Source organism: Natrix helvetica, assembly GCF_964273705.1.
Source record: "Natrix helvetica genome assembly, chromosome: 1".
Taxonomy (NCBI): domain Eukaryota; kingdom Metazoa; phylum Chordata; class Lepidosauria; order Squamata; family Natricidae; genus Natrix; species Natrix helvetica.
The window spans coordinates 280873379-280888693 of NC_138548.1; the positions used below are offsets into that span (position 1 = coordinate 280873379).

The 15315-nt window shown below is 39.4% G+C and overlaps 1 protein-coding gene across 2 annotated transcripts in view; it reads right to left on the reverse strand.

Moving 5' to 3' along the window:
* The window catches only part of TRPC7 (transient receptor potential cation channel subfamily C member 7), a gene marked incomplete at both ends in the record, with an annotated part of 146777 nt that overhangs the window by 84831 nt on the left and 46631 nt on the right, over positions 1-15315 (reverse strand). For both annotated transcript variants that reach the window (XM_081962760.1, XM_081962759.1), the window contains one exon: positions 2553-2735. In XM_081962760.1, the coding sequence (XP_081818886.1) occupies positions 2553-2735 (183 nt within the window). The remainder of the gene's footprint in view (positions 1-2552; positions 2736-15315) is intronic.

A 15315-nucleotide genomic window follows, 5' to 3' on the forward strand; every position in this document is an offset into this window, starting at 1 on the left:
TTCAGCAAAAGGGGGAAAAAGTCATTAGATACGTCAAATGATGCTGCCGTGATCCCGCAAGTTTGACACCCCTGGTTTATTTTGGTTGCATAAATCTAAGTAACCTTTTGTAACAGCATAAAAATGCAATTTTCTGTTGGCTTTGGTAGCCCTATTGTTTTGTCAGAAAAAGAAGTTCCATATTGTAAAGTTTGAGATCATGATGTAGGAGGGAAAAGTGTATGTTTTTAGTCTCCAAGCTGGTTTCTTGTTCAAGTCACTTCCAAATGCTATTTCTTGCCAAACAAAGTACTAAATATAAATAGCAGTAGCACTTAGACTTATATACCACTTCACAGTATTACAGCCCTCTCTAAGTGGTTTACAGAGTCAGCATATTGTCCCCAACAATCTGGGTTCTCATTTTACCCACCTCGGAAGGATGGAAGGCTGAGTCAACCTTGAGCCTGGTGAGATTCGAACTGCCAAATTGCAGTCAGTCGGCAGTCAGCAGAAGTAGCCTGCATTCTAACCACTGTGCCACTGTGGCTCTCATATTCTCCCCTGAGCACTATCCCTAACTCTGACTAGAGGGCACCTGTTTTTGCTTTAAAAATGGCCATAGCCTGTTTTGTTAATGGCTCATCATTTTACACATCATGCTAAGTCACAATTATTTTAACCATAACCTGTTAAAAATACCTACAGTGCTCTAGATATCACCCTAAGCCCAAACCATGGTTTATGAACCACAATAGATTACACATGATAGGTAACCTGAAGTCCCATTACAATTGTCTATGATGTGGAAAACCACATTGAGTTCCACCATTGTCGAATATTACCATTGTCATCTTTATTTTCCTTTTCTATCATCGTTTTCCAGCATAGAAAATTATTTGCCAGACCTTGACTTAAATTAGAAAATGACTTGCATTTCCAACAGTTTATGGACTAAAGCAAAGGTTTATGGACTAAAAGTTAGGAATTTTGTAATTGGCTTCTAGTCCATACTTTTGTCACATAAAGAAGCCACATTAAAGCTAATGATTAGGATTTATAATAGTTACAATACAATACAATAGTAGAGTTGGAAGGGACCTTGGAGGTCTTCTAGTCCAACCCCCTGCCTAGGCAGGAAACCCTATACCATTTCAGACAAATAGCTATCCAACATCTTCTTAAAGACTTCCAGTGTTGGGGCATTCACAACTTCTGGAGGCAAGCTGTTCCACTGATTAATTGTTCTCACTGTCAGGAAATTTCTCCTCAGTTCTAATTTGCTTCTCTCCTTGATTAGTTTCTACCCATTGCTTCTTGTTCTACTAGTTGAGGACACTTAGCTCCCATAAGCATCACCATTCCATTCATAATCTCCAGCAGTTTTTTTTAGAGACCCAAGTGGCTTTTTCAGCCCAAGGTAAATCTCTGAATTTCTCTTCTATTTAGCCATAAAACCATTTAGGATTATTTCTGCATTCATTTGTTTTCCTTCTAAAGACTTCACTAGTAGACTTCAATGATGATGTTACAGTTTTCTGTTTGAGTCTCTGAAGCGCTATTCTGAGTCTGTCTATTTTAATCCAGATCTACTGCTTTTGTGCTGCACTGGGCCCCAGAGACTTATTTATGAAATGAGATAGACAAAGATTGCATCCTTCCTTTATATAGAGGTATATTGGTTGATGTGTGATGGCAGAAAATAAAAGAAAGACGTACTGTAATATAAAAATACCAAAAACAACCTCTCTCTTCCAGATCGTAAATATCCTCAGAGAAGAATGTATAACATAAACTTCTATGATAAACAAAGTTGGTCTTTAAAAAAAAAGATCCCTCTGGGCAATGTGAACCCACCCTGGCAACTTCCAAATGGGTTTGATTACAACTCTTATTATCCTCAACAATTATTAGTCAAATATATTTGGAGATTGCAGGTTGTAGGCAACTGATTAGCATTACTTCCAATTTAAGTAGCTTTTGAATATATGCTATTCTCCCTTAGGTCTTTAACATGGCAAAAAGAATAATATTTTTCACAGTGAATGTAAAGTCATACTGTATTGGAATACTATCAAGATTTTTTTTACCATACAGTAAACTCTATTTTACAGCTCAGCACTGTTTTCTTTTCAGTCTAAGTTGAATGGATTACTGGGGCTTAATAGAAACTCACAAGAATCACCAGGAGTTAGATAAAAATGCTTCACAGATTTATCTATAGGTCCTTTCCTGCCTTATCCAACTACTCAAGTATTTCAAGAAAAGTAGATAGAAACTTTGCAAAATGCATCTATCCCTAAAATGTCATGCTGATTCAGTCCTTTAGGATGTGAGTCATTGAACTATTTTCAAAGTAGGTTCCACGGTTAAGCGTCACCATCTTTCACTACAACCCGCAATCTCCTCCTGTCTTGCTATTGCTGCCATCCTTCACCCTTACTCTCTGCCATTACTTTAAGCTCTATGTGTTTTGTCTACATGCAATCCTTTGAGCAGGCAATCCATGCAGAAATCCAATTTTTAATCTGACTTTCAACATGCGACAAGGAAACAGGCAAGAGAATACTCACCTTTTTGACTTCATATTTAATGGACAGCTTGATTCTGCTCAAACTTGGACGGGGATGTTCAGGCCATGTTTGTACACTCGCATCACCATTCAGAATAGCCTCCACTTCCTCTGTGTCTCTGCAGAGATCCAGGACGCCCACTACAAAGTCCTTGCATTGCATAGATAACTTCCTATAATCATTCTAGTGAAACAGAGACAAAAAAATGTTTTAACAATTACAGCATGGAACTGGCTACAAACTTGAAGGTTGTGATAGACTGGCGTGTGAGCATATGTTGTACCGAGCACAATGGGCAAATCCCTCCACTGCAGTCCCTAAGCTTTTACTGCAGACTGGAAGACATTTGGAGGGGTTCCAGAACTACAGGAAACTGCAGAGAAATGCAGCGGGCAGTGATAAACCTTTTCTGCATAAACAGAGAGCATTGGATATAATCTTCGGATGTTTGCAAGCGTTGAAAATGCATGATATCTATGTTTCTCTATGCTTTCTCTACATGCTTTCCCCCTCCCCCTAGGAGATACAAAAACCTCAACAATAAACAGAACTGTGTTATATACAATTTTTTCCACTCCTATATTTCATCTTTTGACTTGTTCCTGATCATGTGACTGTCAAAGGTGCTATTGCCCTGCCATATACTGTATGAAAATACCAACTAATGCATCATCTTTGGAACATAGCAAATTTAACATTTTCAGTGAAGTTTATTGTCTATAGTAGTGAATATATTAGGAATTGCTATGTTGTAATCCAATGATGTGGAAGTGCTAAAGCCTGCTAAGGATGCTTGGAATTTTATCTGCAATTTATGAAAACAATGCATGAAGTTTAAAGTCACTACTCAAAGCAATGGCCAGATTGCCTTCATGAACCATTGCATGACTTTATCTTTCTTTTTTAATCTCACCAACAGTTGTATTGGGATTATTAAAGAAAAAACAATGTTATATCCAGTAGACAAACAGTTTGATGCTTTTAAGTCACCGTGCTTTTATTTAAGTCATGCTTTTATTGTAAGAGAAGGTGAAGGATGCAAAACCAAGCAGCTTTCCCAGTTATGATGCCCATATCCAGTTATTTAGAAGAAGAACACACAGTTCTTATGGGGATCATCCTTCAAAGAAAAATAGAGACTATAATGGAAATCAAAGAATGGATACATAGGGATATCAGAGTTTGGGCAATGCAGTGAGCACTTTGAAGGGAAGAAAAGCTCTATCAAAAGAAAAGATGAAACAAAAAACCCCCAGAAAAGTATATTTGTGGAATTTTAATTATCACAGTAGCAAGGCAGTGTGCAATGAATTTCAAAATCCTTCCAAAATCCTAGGACCAAATCAAATGCAATACCTGAATGGGTTTTAAAAACTAATGGCATGAGGTTTTGATGTAGGGAACAGTGAGTTTAACCCTTTCTCATACCTGCTATTTGTACTGTAAAAACTTCATTTATATCAACCATTTTTTTTACTCCTTTTAATACAAGCAGATTCATGTAGTTAGATTTAGATCAGGTCTGGAGTGGAGTGGAGACTGTAGTGGAGACCAAGGGTTAATGCCAGCTACTGCTATCAGCCCAGTATTAGACTACATCTAAAACATTTGAGACCCTGGCTAGCTGTTTGCCTGCCTGTCACCAGGATAATTCTCTGAAAAAAGGCCAGGACACAACCAAATTTAATCTGTTAGGAGAAGCTGGCAAACTGGGTGTAATCTGGTCAGGTGCTGCATAGAAAGAAATGCAGAAAAAAAAATCTCAAATTTGCAAGATTTTGTTATTGTAACTTCATGAAAAACCAGGATCCATAAACACCAGCTGGCAGTGAAACACAATCTTTACCCACACTGACACCAAACAGCACCAGTTTGATTGCAGCAACACAAAAATCACTGGTCACACTACCACCAGCCACACTCATGAGTTCATCAAAGCCTGGCACTGCACAAGCAATTCCATCAACAGACACATTGATCTACAGCCAGTCTACAAATCCCCCAGAATCCAAATCAACCACAAAGCCAACCAGAGAAAGCACCGATTTTCAACCAACCCATACAACACCCTCACCATCAGGACCTCCCAATGACCCTGACCTGATGTATTCTCCTTATCACAAGACCCACCACAAGACTCACTGATGAGTCAAAGCTGACCCATCACAAGACCTTCACTTGATACACCTACATCTGAAGCCCTTATGAACAGACAAACACTGACACTGACATTCCTAAAAGTCCTCTGGAGATGTCACATAGCCTCGCAATGAAACAGTTGGAAACCAACCCACAAACTCAAAGAATGAACCTTCACCCTTCTCCTACAGATATTCACCACTGTTGTAAAGGTAGTTTCAGTGTTCTTGACTTTGATGTTTGAGTCTGGTCTACATCAAAGAACTGACAATAATAAACAAACATGAGCATTCAACCCTTTTCCTTTTTTGCCTGTGAGCTCAGAAGCAGAAGTTGCCAGTCTACCAAATCATACACAATTCCCAAACATTATGTTTACAGTGCTTGAGATTTCCCAAGATTATACTACCAAAATTTTGTGCTGTCATATCATTAACTAATTCACATCAAATCAATTCCTCTACCTGCTTGAAAGTTTTACCTCATTTTATCTAGTGATTTCATCATATCACTGTCACATTAGAACTTCATGGTTTCATTCTTATCACTGACTTTGGTTGTCAAAATTACTATAGTACTAACAATCTCTCCACACAACAGCTCAGCCTTAACAATTGTTAATAAGCAAGACAAAAAAGTTGGGCAGTGGACATTGGGATACCTGGAGAAAGCAGGAAAAAAAGAGGAAACTGGGGAAAATCACAAAAATATAAAGACCTGAAAATGGAATGACCTTGGAAAAAGTAACAAAGATAGTACCAAAAGTTATAGGTGCCTTGGGTGCAACCCTAAAACATATGGAGCACCATTTGAACATTATCAGCAGGGAAAAAATTACCATCAGTTAATTGCGAAAGATAGTTTTACTTGGAACAGCTTACATCCTGTGATGCAGAGGTGGTATTCTGCCAGTGAACCGGTAGCGGCGGCGGCAGGAGATTCCACCCACCTGCCCAGACGTCATCACGGATGCTGAAATCTTGCCAAGAAAACTGCAGAGATTTCCAGATACTCACCAGGAATCAATAATAACTTGAAGGCAAATAATAATAATGGAGTTGGACAATTTGGACAGAAAAACAAGGAAGCTTATGACCATGAATCATGCTTTGTACCCTAAAAGTGATGTTGACCGATTATATCTACCAAGAGCAGAGGGTGGTCGAGGACTCCTACAAGTAAAGCAGACTGTGGAAGAAGAAAGGCACAGCTTGAATGATTACATCCAGAAAAGTGAAGAACCAATGTTTAAGGAAATAAATAAAAGAAACCTTTTGAAGACAACTAAGTCAAAAGCTGAATATAAGAAAGAAGTAATTGAGAAGCGAGTTGAAAATTGGGAAAGAAAAACTATGTATGGCCAATACTTGAAAAGTATTGAAGGCAAAGCTGACCAAAAACTAACTTGGAACTGGTTAAGATCAGGAGTCCTGAAAAAAGAAACAGAAGGCTTTATTTTAGCAGCTCAAGAACAAGGGGTAGAAGAGAGTTGACGTTGCGATGGCATGACATGTGATCTTGGTGCTCCGAGATCGCAGTCGATATTTCTGCTGCTCGTCCACTGGTCGGAGACAAACGCAAGATCCAGTGTGTGGCCTCCCTTGTGCGTGGGGCCCTGAATTACTTGAGTCAGATCCATGGCTGCCATGGAAGCCATGAACTCCCGAACTGCCTCGGATGCTTCTCCCATCGACAGCAGATTGAAATCCCCCATAACTAAAAGTTTGGGGGTCTCAACCGCCATCTCAGTGATCTGCTTGAGGAGTTCGGGCAGGGCCGCTGATGTATAGCGAGGAGCCAAGTATACAATCAGCAGGCCCAGCTGTCTCCCTGGGCCCCATCTCACGCCCAGAGACTCACACCCGGATGTCTGCGGCACAGTGAATTCTCTCGGTTCCAGATTCTCCTGTATAATTACCGCTACCCCACCACCCCTGCCCTGGGCCCGTGGCTGGTGGAATACACGGTAGCCTGGTGGGCACATTTCCATGAGGGGCAAACCTCCCTCATGGCCCAACCTGCGAGGTCCGGCTTCCCCTCTGAAATCAGATCGTTAATGAGGGGGGCCTTGTTAACCACGGACCTCGCATTACACAACATCAGCCTGAGGCCCTGGCTCTGTAGAACCTGACCACCTAGAATGCGGGGGTTGGTACAAATGACCGGGCGTGTCCAACGACCACGGTCTCCCAACCGACTACACGTTCTTCAACTGTCCTCGCGCCTGCCCCTCCCTACGACCGTAGATATCACAGAGCCCTCTATAGGAATGTTATTTTCCCTTCCCTCCCCCGCTCCGCTCACTTCCCTCCTGACTACACCTGTTCGCCTGGTTCTAACCACACTCCTGGCCTGTATAACCCTACCCCCACCCTGGAACCCCCTAAAATATTTTAAAAACATTTAATTAAAAAACCCCTAATTCCCCGCTTCCTCCACCTCTCTGGGTTAATGAACCCGTCATCAAGGTGGGCCCTGGAAAGGGCAGGGGGACATACCTGTGAGAGGGGGGACTCTCGCAGTCGTAGCAGGTCTGACCTCAGATAAATCGTAACAGGGTTTAGCTCAAAGTAGGGTATTGCAGTGCTGGTATAAGTTAATAAGTCAGGGCTCCCATAAGAAAGAGGGGAGAAAACGAACGTCCACAGTAGGAGCCAGGAAGCAGTTTGTGAAGGCAGTAAGGTGGAGATCTCAGTTCAGCGGGGGGGGGGGGGGACATATTAACAGAGAAGGGCAGGGTAAAGAAGCCGGGAAAGCTCAGGCATAGACCCTCACCCTCCGCCTCTTGTCCTGCTGATCTTCTAACGGCCTCCAGTGGCCTCCAGCGGCCCCGGCGCCTCGGCTTCGCTCCTCTCTCCCGCGGCTCTCGCACGACCCTCGCCGGCCTCCCATCCGATCTAAACAGCTCACCACGGCCGGAAAAAATGGCGCTAGATGTTTCTTGACGCCACCCCGTTGCCGTCACCGCTCGGGTTGCAGGGTCGGGCGCCATCGTCGCCTGGGTCGTCCAGAACATCCTCGCCATTCCCCTAGCCGTTTCTCCGCCAAACCGTCGCTCCGCCGCTCCAGCAGCCGCTCAAACCGCTTCTCTGCTGCTTGGGCCTTTGCTTCCAGCTCCATCTCTGGTACGTTCCTCATCTTTCCTCCCTCCTCCTGGCTGTCTGACCACCCTGGGGGGACCAAATTGTTCTTAAAGAGAACCAGGGTGGTTGCTAAGTAAATTCCCGGCCCTCAGGATGGTAAGGAGGGTAAGGAGGGTAAGGAGGGCCGGCAGCACCCCCTACCCCGTCGAGGAGCCCCCATGATCAAAGGGAGCTCAGAGGTAGACCGCCATTATCCTAGGAAGCTCCTCCTCCTCCTCCTCCTCCTCCTCCTCCTCCTCCTCCTCCTATGAGAGGAGGTTCAAAAGTTTTATCTAGAATATCTAGAATATGTAATAAAGATGTACTGTGATAGGATGATTTTAGGATGATTTAATAGAACGTTATCATATAATCCTATTTTAGATTTTGCAGTGCGGTGCGGTGAGGCGGAAACTTCCCCCCATTCCTTTTGCCTGCTTACAAAGAAACTGCCAGCTATCTAACTTTCTTTCAACGTGGTTTGGAGAAGCGCGGCTGGAGGGAGGGGGATTCCCCCCCCCTCAGACAGGCGGCTGTAAACTGTTTTTGCTCTCAGCCCTAGGGGAGGAGGCAGGGAGAGAGCCAATTAATGACGCCACACTCATAGCAAAGGAGAATTTTGGACTATAACCCTATAAATGAAATGATGATCTGAAAACTTTGGAAACTTTAAAAACTTTTTGTTATGCCTCCTAACTCTGAAGCTGGCAGGGCAAGATGGCACACTTCCGTTGTCTTTATAAACAGTGAAATTTGACTCCACCTATAGAACTTCATGCTTCCGGTCTTTGTCTCCGTGCTACTCAGACAAATCTCTTGTTGATTTGGATTCCCTGGACTCCCTGGAGTGAAAGATTTATTACTCTATTGCCAGAAATTGTGACCAGAAAAATCTCCTTCTGCTTGGACCTTTAGTCTCTCGAACTCTCTTGGCGATTTTCCCTCTCTGACTGATCTTTCTCTGCATTGACTTTGAACTCTCTATTGCTCATACAATGTCACCTAAAAAACCACCTTCTGGGAAGCCTGGCTTTGCTGCCTCTGCCCCGACATCTACAACATCTAGTCCCAGTACACAATCAACGATAACATCTCTGATGCAGCCCAAAACTACTGAAACGGATTTTCAACAAATGTTTCAACAAATTTTAAAGGGACAAGAGGAGATAAAAAGGCAATTGAAAGAGATGAAAGAAGAACTTAAAGAGAACCAGGACCAGACCAGTAAAAACTCACAGAGACTGGATCTTTTGGAGGGGGGACGGCTGAGATGAGGGGGGAGATGGAAGGGGTGCAGAAGGGGAACAAAGAACTTGAGATCCAACAGATGAAAATAGAATTTGAAAGAATGTCCTTTTATCTTAGATTTCAAAATGTGGTTGAGACAGATGATGAAGATTTAAGGGACATTATGACAAGCATTTTGGCTGAATACATTCAGAAAGAGAAGCAACAGATGGGGTGGGAACTAGATCTGGTTTATAGAGTAAATTCAGCATATGCTAGAACACACAATGTACCCAGGGAGGTACACATTAAATTTCTCAGAAAGACCACAAGAGATGAAATTATGAGTGCACAAAGGGGGCAAGCTTTAAAATACCAAGATAGGGAAATAACCATTCTGAAACAGATCCCCAAGAAAGTGAGGAAGAAAAGAAAAAACTATATGCAATTAGCGAAGAAACTTTACCAGAAGGGGTGTGGTTCAGATGGCTGATGCCTGAAGGTATGCTAATATTCTGGGAGGATACAAGAGTTAGAATCAACACAACCATAGAGGCACAGGCCTTTATGGAAAAAAATAAAGCACTCCTAGATAAACCAGATGATCCCACAACAGATATACAGGACACGGGAGGGGCTGGAGCTCTGCTGGCGGGGGGAGAAGGGACAACACCAAGAAAACTCATATCACAACAATGAGCAAGAAAATTTGCTTGATATAAATTGATTGAAACTATTACTTGAATTTACATGCTGACTAAATATTGCTATTTAGTATTAAATTTTGTTTAAATGTATACTATGAGTATGGGGGGAGGGGACACCTGCCGCACACTGCAACTGCCAAAATTTGTAACCTTTTCCATCACCCCTTTCCTTTTTATTCCCTAAAAGCCAATAAAACTTTGTTTTAAAAAAAAGAGTGCACTATTACTGGAAAGATACAGGTTGATGCAATGAAAATGTATAATAAATACTAAGCTAAATTTAGTTCACTAGTAGTATGTACAAAATGAAGTGACAATAGCTATAGTTAAATAATGATTAATAATGATAACAATACATATAGATATATTAGTTTGATAATATGAAATTTTATATAAACAACACATGGAGAATATGAGAGGAGGTTTAAAAGCTTTGTCTAGAATATGTTATAAAGATGTACTGTGATAGGATGATTTTAGGATGATTTAATAGAACGTTATCATATAATCCTATTCTAGATTTTGAATATTATATATGAAAGGATGTAAAAACAATTATAGTTAAATTAAGGTTGAGATATAATAATCGTGATATACATGAATATAGGTGAATATGCGATTTGATATGAAAAGCAGGTGATGACTATGGAAGAGATGCATGGAAATACTGTAACCAACTGACACACTTTCTACAATTTGTAATGAAAGATGGTTTTTTTAACTTTTATGTTTGTTTGTCTTTGTCCAAAAATAAATAACATTGTTTTTTTTAAAAAAAGAACAAGTCTTAGCCACAAACTGCATGAGGGCAAAATTCAACATGTTACCACTAACAGCAAATGTCACCTCTGTAATGAGAAAGATGAGACAGTCGACCCCTTGATCAGTGGGTGCAGCAAAATTTCACAAACTGACTACCTACAATGCCATGACCACATTGCTAAGATTATTCACTGGAAATTGTGCCAAAAGTTTGGATTTCAGTGCAGCAAAAACCACTGCATCAGATTGAGAAGGTTTTAGACAATGAGAAAGCCAAGATCTTATGGGACTTCAGAATTCAGACTGACAGGCACTTGGCCTACAACACACATGACATAACAATAGTTGAAAAGAAAAAAAGTATGGTTCATTGGCATTGCAATATCTGGTGATACGTGAATTGAAGATAAACAGCAAGAAAAAATCATAAAGTACCAGGACTTGCAACTTGAAGTTGAAGTTGAGTGACTGTGGAAAAAGAAATCGTGTGTTGTCCTGATTCTAATTGGAACCCTTGGAGCGATACCTAAAGGGCTACTTCACTATTTGGAAATTCTAACTTTACCTGACTTGAACATTTTGATTCTACAAAAAACTACCCTACTTGGAACAACTTACATCCTCCGACATCACCTTAACAGTTCCTAGGTCCTTGGTTAGGACTGTTGAGCTACTAACCAGCCCCAAAGGCTGTGAATCTCACCAAAGATTAACATCATCATCATCATCATCATCATCATCATCATCATCATCATCATAATAGACAGCACTTGAAAAACTTTAAAGGAAAATGTGATGACAACTTGACATGACATGGCTTAAGATGGAAACTATCAAGAAAGAAATGGAAGGTTTAATACTGGCTGCTCAAGAACAAGCACTACAAACTAATGCCATAAAAGCAAAGATACAAAAATCCACTGACAACCCAAACTGCTGACTTTGCAGTAACAAAGTCGAAACTGTTTCACATTTAATATGTGAGTGAAGCAAAATCACACAAACTGATTACAAAGCTAGACATGACCGAGTTACTAAATTAATCCACTGGTCATTATGTAAAAAAAATATGATTTACCTGTATCCAGAAAGCCATGGGAACATAAAGTAGAAAAAGTTATCGAAAATGAGAAGGTGAAGATCTTGTGGGACCTTCAAATACAAACAGATTGTCATTTGGAACACAACACGCCAGATATCACAGTCATAGAGGGCCGAAGTGTACAGTTTATTGATATCCCTGTTCCAGGAGATGCCAGAGAAAAAGAACTAGAAAAAATAATGAAATATCATGACCTGGCCATCGAAACTACACACCTATGGATGAAGCATGTAACAGTGATCCCCTTTGTCATTGGGCACTTGGCACAATGTCCAAGAATTTTATAAGATACATCAACAAATTGCAGCTTTCTGCAATAACACCTGCGGAACTGCAAAAAACTGTGCTACTCGGAACATCTTATATTTTAAGAAGGTACTTAGTTGATATCTAGGACGCTGGCAGCAAACCATATCAACCATTAGCACCAGTCACTGGTATTTGTAATGCATTTTTGAATGTTCAGTTGGCTGGCTTTCATGTTTAATGAATGAAGTATAATAATAATAATCACAAATAAATATAGGGGTATAGAAGTAGAAATAAGGCATTTATACTGAAAACAGAATTAAAAATTTAAAATATGCATGTAATGTTGACTCTTCTCACTGAAGATTCCAAATTTGCTGATCTCCGAGGTCCTTTCAGTTTATTAGAATTGCAATGGAGCATAAGAAAGGGGGTGATGAAGGAAAGAAACTATAACCCAGATGCCAAAATGCACATTGAAGAAATATGTTGATCTTCAGCATTTGAACTGGCTCTTTACAGAAGAAACAGAAGGCTGATCAATATGACCTCTTATAGTCAACTTTGCATTGGTTGTTCAAACTGTAAATTCTCTCTGGTGTAATTATATTTCATGCACATGTGCCATGTTTTAATTTAGTTTTAGTTTCTTTTTTTATATAATTTTTACAACTTTGGGCAAATTAATTATTTTACAAAATAAGACACCAAAAGCAGTCAGATGTCTAAGTAGTCGTCACATAAATTTGTGTCTTGTGCCTATTCAAATATACCAGGACGGGTGCATTCCTGGATATTAGCAACTCTCCTAGGTCTGTTTACTCAGGCAGAAATTAGCTATTAGTATCTCCTACCTCTACAGACGCCAGCTGCTAAGCATACATAAGCTCTTTATGGACTCCATAAGAGCATATTACATACTCATGTAATATGAAGTTAACAGATGGAACCAAACCAATAAATACAAATGGTAGTTATAGGATAAGCTCTCCCATTCTCAAGATATCTCTATAAATGATGGGCCAACATCATTTTAAAATTTACTACTCTGCTTTATTTTGAATTTCCCTTGTGCTGAATTTAACCCTAATGTCTATTTAAAATATAGTATATCAATGTCCACAAGTAAATAAATTGCTTTCTAATGCTTGTTGCACGTAATTAGTATGTTATGTGTTAAATGAGGAATGGCAGTTAAAATTGTCCCTAAAGTGTATTAATTTCAGACTCATACTACTGGGGACTTAGATTGAAATCCTTATACTGTAGGCATAAAAAAAAAACCCGACTTCTTTTACTTACCTTACAGAAGGATATCAGCCTAAACTTTTGTGGAAGGTATAATAATAATAATCAATAAAAACTGATAAGGGAAGTTTCGGTTAACTATCTCCTATTAATTATGTTATTAATAGGAGATAGTTAACAGGAATTTCCTTTATCAATATTTGGTTTGAGGAGCAATAATTATTAACAAGAGCAGACATGCAAGTTTTCTAGTATACAAACTGAACATAATTTTAACACTGCTGTTGGTATATAGATGGTTAATCTATGTACTGAAAGAAGACATATAATTGCGAAAAGTGAACCCCCTAACCTAATAACCTTAGTATTACTCTTGAAATTCCGAACCTATTGACCATACTTGTACAAACGATCACATTCCCAGTGTAAAGATATCCTTCATGCTACATAATCTCTTCTCATCCTAAACTAATACTGACTATCATTATTGAAGCCTTGATGGAATATGACATCCTGTAGGATCCTATACAACAGTAATATGTGTGTGGTATCCCAGCTAGATGGAATGTTGCAAGCAAGCAAATCCCTCTCAATACTCTTGCATAAAGGGTCAACAATATAGAAATCTGACTTCTAACGAATCAATACATTACTTTATTTAGCCCAGCATTGTCAACAATAACTGGCAGTAACTCTTCAGGACTTTTTGGCAGTAGTTTTTCTAGCCTTGCTTAGAAATCACATGGATTGAACATGGAATCTTCTGCAAGTACAAAGGTGTTTATTTTTACCCCTTACAGCATGGGATTGTACTACTATATGGGCTGATTAAGATAAAATAGGCCCAAGTGACTCCATAGTAAGGTTTGTAATACAGTACTTTTGTATAACCAAAGAAGAGAGTTGATGTGATGAGTTTTGTGGAGTTGGACAAGATATTATTAGAAAAAAGTTTTGATTAAAGCAGGTTTCCACTTGAGGATAAAAAGGCTGTGACGTAATACATGGTGAATTTTGTATTACATCTAAGGAATGTAAAAAGAGACATCGGACTGTGCAACCCAAGGCATACTAAATATAAAACTTACTGAAACCCTAGGCTTCTTATAATACCCTCTCATTCTGGACACTTCCATTTGGCATCAGAAACCTCTCTTTCAAAAAGCCATGCTAGAGTTTAGCCAGCCTAAGAGTGCAAATTATGTATGAATTTTTTGGAGTCAAAAATGATTTATTCTATGTGTGGTGTCAAAGTTTGTGTATCAGCATTTTTCTCATTGGAAAAGATGGGTTTACTCTTTGGGAGGTAGATGTCCTAGCTGTTGGCTAGGCAGAAGCTACAGTATTACCCCGTAATTGGGAGATCCTAAGCTAAATTCTAGTGTAATAGAGACAACGAGGTTAACTTTTAAAGGGAAACCACGAATTTTAATAACATTAGGGTTTCCTAGCAGCCTATCAGGATTCTGGTTTGTTTTGTGGGATCTCTTGTTGATACATAGTATTTCATTACTGATTGGAAACCTCTTAAAGACATTTTGCACAAATTGGAAAAAATGCATTTGTAAGTTGTGGTTTTGATGATTAGGGAAAAAAAGGTTAATAAACAATCAACTTTTTTTGTAAGCATAGAATTAGAGATATGTTTATACTTGCATTTGCTGTAAAGAAAATTAGAAGATTATTTTTTCTATTTATTTTATCCTTCCTGCACTTTTAATTTATCTTCTTTCTCTCTTTCCTTCTTTATTCTCTATGAGATTGAGCTAGACAAATATACGGATTGATGGATAGATGGATGTATGGATGATGAATGGATAGATAAATGATAGATAGATAGATAGGTAGATAGATAGATGATAGATAGATGATAGATAGATAGATAGATAGATAGATAGATAGATAGATAGATAGATAAATAGATGATAGATGGATAGCATTCCATCAGCACAATATTCTGAATTGATTGGTGCATTGGTATAAGGGTATGATTTTTGAAGCATAGGAATTGTTCCCAATTCTATGCTTAATTTGGGCTAGTCCTTAATTAGCAATTGTGAAAAGCAGAGTGTGAAAACACTGAAAAAACACAGTTTTTCTGTACTTCTGAATTCACAAGTGCTTTGCCAAAATATCATATTGAATCTCATGCTTGTAACAACTGACTAGTCGCAATATGCTGCAGCCCCAAAGCCTCTTATTTTACT